At 43.2% G+C, this 6,000-nt stretch overlaps 1 protein-coding gene across 1 annotated transcript in view; it reads right to left on the bottom strand.

Annotated features, from left to right (window-relative positions):
* Positions 1 to 2,243: 2,243 nt before the first annotated feature.
* The window catches only part of TMTC4 (transmembrane O-mannosyltransferase targeting cadherins 4), a 60,814-nt gene continuing 57,057 nt past the window's right edge, over positions 2,244 to 6,000 (bottom strand). The window contains exons 17-18 of the mRNA XM_084880265.1: positions 4,319 to 4,388; positions 2,244 to 2,665 (exon numbers count right to left, since the gene is read on the bottom strand). Of these exons, the coding sequence (XP_084736391.1) occupies positions 2,517 to 2,665; positions 4,319 to 4,388 (219 nt within the window). The 3' untranslated portion in view covers positions 2,244 to 2,516. The remainder of the gene's footprint in view (positions 2,666 to 4,318; positions 4,389 to 6,000) is intronic.

Below are 6,000 nucleotides of genomic sequence, written 5' to 3'. Positions count from 1 at the left end.
AATATATATATTTTATTGACTTCCACAGAAAGGAAGGGAGAGGGACAGAGAGTTAGGAACATCGATGAGAGAAACATCGACCAGCTGCCTCCTGCACACACCCTATTGGGGATGTGCCCACAACCAAGGTACATGCCCTTGACTGGAATCGAACCTGAGACCCTTGTCTGCAGGCTGATGCTCTATCCACTGAGCCAAACGGGTTACAGCTCTTTATTATTTCTTACAACTGCATGTGAATCTATAATTATCTCCAAATAAACATGACAGAAGAGGAGAAACAGTCTCAGATTGCCGATGTTAACCTAAAATCTAGTAGGATGGAGGTTAAGATGGACAATGGCTTTGAAAAGCTGTACTGGATTTAAGAGAGGCCACCGAGGGAGGAGACACACTAATCAGAGACAGACACTGGTGGGGACATTCTGGGGTGGAGCTCACCGGAGGGGGAGAAAAAGAGGAAGGAGGACTGTGGGATTACTGCCGCAGTCCAGTACTGTCTTCTTGGCCAGGCAGGGGAATGAATAATGGGTCTCAAGATGCAAAATCCATTAAGAAATAAATGTAAGCCTGCATTAAAACAGGGAAGAGTTGCAGCAGTAACACATGTTAAACAAACCAAGAACAAGCCCAGATCGCCACCTGGGATTCATGATGCTCACTACCAGGGAGGCGAAAGATGACGATTAGGAATCTCAAGATTTTCCCAACTGGAAACTCCCCCCATGTCTGTTTTTTAAAATACATTTTTATTGATTTCAGAGAGGAAGGGAGAGAGAAATAGAAACGTCAATGATGAGAATCATTGATTGGCTGCTGCCTGCTCTCCCCCACTGGGGATCACACCCACAACCCGGGTACGTGCCCCAAAGGGGGATCGAGTCTTGACCTCCCAATTCATAGGTCGAAGCTCAGAAGAGAAGTACTATTTTAAAGAAATTTGATTTAAAAAAAAAAAATATCAACAAGCATATAGTGTATCTGTTATCTGTCATGTTAAGCACTGTAAAGACCTAAATAAGAATAAGACAGCTCCTGCTCCTAACGGATCTATAAACTGTTATTGCTATTTTGGAACCAATTAAGAAATGTTTGAAACACAGCATCTTCTTTTCTGATTTATGTCAATCCTCAGCACTTTGTTTTCTGATGTAATGGAACCAATTAAATTACAATTACTGATATACAATTCTAAGTAGTTTCACACCCCCCCAAGAAAGTGCAGAGAATCAAATTCATCTCAAAGTGGGATCTATTCACCCAGTCCTCTGACTGACCCTGGGTAAAAATAAAATAAAATAAAATAATATATATATATATATATTATTTTATTTTATATATATATATTTTATTTTATATATATAAAATTCTGTTAAATGGCGCCTAAAGCCAAATAGAAGCCACACACTCGACAGGATTTGTGCAATAATTTTACTGCGTAAGAAATCAGAGATTGTATAAATCATTAAGTCAACATACATAGAAGAATGAAACAGAACAAACATGATTATTTTGAGCAAGTAAAATAGAAAAATAATCCGATTCTTAAAAATACAACAAACTCCCCAAATGTGGCTTCCTTTGAGAGAAAAATACACATCTTGCGTTTTCTGAATATAGTGATGACTAGGATTCCCTTAAGCCAGATGGTAAACTGCTTTACAGCTAAAAACATTAAAAAAGCAACTTACATAGATGTGTAGCCCTCTTACTACTGGATATAACACATAAAGACACCAGGCTGCCTGCTTTTGCCTGTAGCATAGCTTGGATTTTCTATTAGTAGTAACAATTCATGTAGAATGCTACACAATTTCCTGTGTTATGAAACTACAGGAGTTGGAGAATCCAAAAAATATTGCAGGAGTGAACTTCTTCCTATGAAGGAAAAGGTATATAAATGCACTAGATGTTAACATTTCCATTCTTCACTCAATTATTTGCCCTGTCCAAAACATAAAAGTACACATAAATATATTTCCTTACACATGAAGTTCATACTATATTATTTAAAAGATTAAGAAACCCAAAAATCTTAATTTACCCTTTGTTGTCATTAAATAAAATGCCTAATATACAGACACATTTGATATTTACATAAATTGTAGGAATCAGCTTGTCCTTTCCTGTTCACAGCCGATGTTGAATAAGTGCTAGTTTACACAGCACGGTTCACATCCCGAAGGCAGGGTTAATTCTAGTGTAAGTTGCTCCAGATAATATTTTTCTCTTTTTCTTTTGAATTAAAAAAAAAAAAAAAAAGATTTCATTCTGGAAATCTTGGGACTTATATTTGAGTGGTCTGAAAAAATACAACTTCAATGCAAAAACCTCATCACGTATTCAAGAGTATATACTGCTGGTGCTGTCATCTTTTTGCATGTCTTTGTTTTCATAGGAAAAAAAGAAAACAGAATAAGAACACGTAAGATTTTAAAATGTTGAAACGTAACCATAGGATATTAGCGATACGCCTCATGCACACAAACACACGCCAAATGGAGGAAGAGAAAGGATCAGCCGTCCTTCTTTTGCATCTGTTCCAGCTTGCGTCGCAGGAGGCCGTAATTCTCTTTAGTTCCCGGTGCCGCGGGGTCGAGCTGCAGGGAGATCTCATAGTGTTTTTTGGCCAGGTCCAGATGCCCCCAGCGATGATAGAGCACAGCTGAAATAGCAAGAGAGGCGTTTCACTGGGCACGCTCTCAATACCTCGCCGTGTTCCCAACCACTTCTACAAAGAAGTACTGAAGAGCCTCTGAAACTGTTTTCAACAATCAGTGTTTAAAACAATATTGCCTGTACCACAGACTTTATTTATTGGAATCACACTCCCTGTGATTGTCCGCTGAAACACCCCCAAGTCAGTCCTGGGGGGTGGTCTTCGTATCACTAGGCATGAGCCGTCTCCCTACAGCAACATTCTTACATAAAAGGTAAAAGGGAAGAGTGCCTTATGTTTCTCAGTCCTGCCGTGACATTTCTAGGAAGCCAGGCTGAATAGCTAGGGTGGGCTCCCTCATTGCTCAGAGCCCTATTTATTTTACATTAAGATCCCCCAGCCGAAACCAGTTTGGCTCAGTGGATAGAGCACCGGTCTGCGGAGTGAAAAGTCCCGGGTTCGGTTCCGGTCAAGGGCATGTACATTGGTTGTGGGCACATCCCCGGTGGGGGGTGTGCAGGAGGCAGCTGGTTGATGTTTCTCTCTCATCGATGTTTCTAGCTCTCTATCCCTCTCCCTTCCTCTCTGTAAAAATCAATTAAAAATATATTAATTAAAAAAAAAATTTCCCCAAATACTACCTTGTTTGTTGCCAGTTGAAAATAAGGGTGCTCACATAGAGGTCTGACCCTAGAGTAAATCTAATTATTAGAATGGCAAGCTTCTGAAGATGATAAAGATTGTGTAGGTAAAACCAACTTGCTAGACGGGCAGAAGAGCAACCATGCATGGGTCATGACTACAGAGTCTGTAGGGAACAGATTTGGTGGGGGGGGGGAAAAATAGTCACACGATTGAGCATTTTGAACATCAACCTACGGTGCTCTAAAAATCTTAGTTATTGAGATGTATAACGGAAGAAAAGAATTCTAGGGGACAAATCTTTGCAAATGCATTTCTAGCTGAGGCAAAGGAGAACAGAAGAAAGTGGAGGACAGGCTAGAATGGAAGGTCCACTAGGCAAGACGGGAAAAGGCTGTAAGTCAAAATTCCACAGCACATCTGTTTAGCATTCCTAAAACCCTTCTCATAAAGAAGGAAAACCCAAGTTTTATCATCAGAGTGAATGATGTGGGAGACTGTCCTGGTCACATAACTAAGATCTGTAAATATGACTATTATTTACCTCCCATTTTAGTATAATGATTTATTGATATTTTACAGAGAACAAGGGAGAGAGATAGAAAGCTAGAAACGTCGATGAGAGAGAAACAACGACCAGCTGCCTCTTGCACACCCCCTACCGGGGATGTGCCCGCAACCAAGGTACATGCCCTTGACCGGAATCGAATCCGGGACCTTTCAGTCCGCAGACCGACGCTCTACCACTGAGCCAAACCGGTTCCGGCTAGTATAATGATTTCTTAAACAACAACAACAACAAAACAAAACACACATTTTGTAAGCATGATACAGGCTAGGTTTGAAAAATCTACAACAACAACAACAACAACAACAAAACAAAACACACATTTTGAAAGCATGATACAGGCTAGGTTTGAAAAATCTACTTTTCCAGTATCCGTTTTACAGAAATCCACCCATTTCATCAAAATTACACAGACTTTCCATACGATCCAAATGGAAAAATTTCCTTACCCAAATTGCCATGGTAACTTGCGGTATTTGGATGAGCTTTAATTGCTTTGAGGAATAACGCTTCCGATTCCTAAAAAAATGAGATACATAAAAAGGTAATGCGCACAATACAAAACCAGTGCACAGTGTTATTGCCTATGGTTTCCGAACGCTCAATGTGCTGTTTTGGTTCCACCTCATTCTTCTCCCGGGGACACCGGGAAGCCCAGCACAGCCACGCCCTGTTGAGAAGAGGCTTGGAAGGACAATCGGGGGAGCGTGTGACAGGGCAAAGGGGACAGGGTCATAGTGGAGTGAGAGCAATGGGAAGCGATGATGGCTGAAGAGAGAAAATGAATATGCTAATGAGCTCTGCCACCTGCCTTAATGACATGGCAGGAATTCTCGGACTTCAGGCAAGTAGCTCAGCTCAGGGTGCGGAGGAGGGCAAGTGAAGGTCAAAGACTAAAAAGGGCTGGACTGTTGAAGACACCTATGAAGGTGTCCTTTTCTCCTCTTCTCTTTTCTTTTGAAAGTGTCATTTCCAGTCAGCATCAAGGAGCTCATTTCCAGGGTACTCAAGGTAGGAAGGAGTTGGGGCTCTTTTAATCTCCCCCAAAAGCCCACAGCCCAGAAGCAGCCCCTTCTCTCAGCTGGAAAAAATGAGCAGAGAGAATGAGGGAGAGGCAGCCGCCTGTCACCTGAGCCATCGCAGTACTGTACATGCCCGTGACCAAATGCCCCTGGTGTGTGTGAACGGATCTTTCTATAGATTTGCATTTCCCTCATGTAGAACTCACTTCCAGTGAGGTCAGAGGAAGCACGGCCGAGTGTTTGCTTCCCTGATCGTTACTGGCCATGGCCGGCTGGCTGGTCCCTTTCCACCCAAATGTGGAGAAATAAAGATGCCTGGTGGGTCTCACCGACACCTGCTGGGGACAGCCATTCCCGCCATTTACTCCTGATGCCGAAGGGCCCAGCGAGCTCTCCAGTGTGAGGACAGGTCCACTCATTCTGTCGGTGGGTGCCCTGGGCTGGCGGGTTTTTCCAGGTGGGCTTCCCAGGGCAGGTCCTAGCACTTCATAAAGTGTAAGACGTCTCGTTCCCCTGCTCCAGGATGGCCAGCGGCACTCCTGAGGAGCAGGCTGGGAAGGGGGTGGGGGCGGACATCTCTGAAACCACCTTCTCGACAGAAGTGGCAGGAGAACGTGTGTGTTTTAGAAACGTCGTCCAAGGGGGAAAACAGCACACGGGATGTCGGCAAGCATCCCTCTCAGAGCTCAGCTCAGACATGGCGCCCACATCCCACGTTTTAGAGGCTGCAACTCCTTCAAGGAGGCCTAAGATTTTCCTGCTCTCTTAGGAACACCGGGGGGGGGGGGGGGGGGGGGGGGGGGGGGGAAATCAAGTGAACTGTAGAGATTTGTAGTAGTTTCTAAGTAGCAGTGCTATTTCTGATGATTCTTAAATATTTCCATTTAAAACCTAAAATTTGAGAAATAGGAAAGCCAGGGAATCTGAGTCTAGTTTAAAACGCTCCGAGACATGCCCAATGTGCTAGCGAGAGAAAGCTGACAGATAAAAACCAAGTCAGGAGTTGGAGGATGCTGGACTCACTGCTTGATGAACTAATTTCTCAAATGCCCACCCGTGTGGACATCACTGAAGATGGCGTGGCGCCGAAGTCAAGTGTGGGAACGTTC

The sequence above is a fragment of the Pipistrellus hanaki genome, assembly GCF_964339955.1.
Source record: "Pipistrellus hanaki genome assembly, chromosome: 3".
Classification (NCBI taxonomy): Eukaryota; Metazoa; Chordata; class Mammalia; order Chiroptera; family Vespertilionidae; genus Pipistrellus; species Pipistrellus hanaki.
The sequence above is the reverse complement of the archived record's forward strand: the minus strand, read 5'-3'. Positions and strand labels throughout refer to the sequence as shown.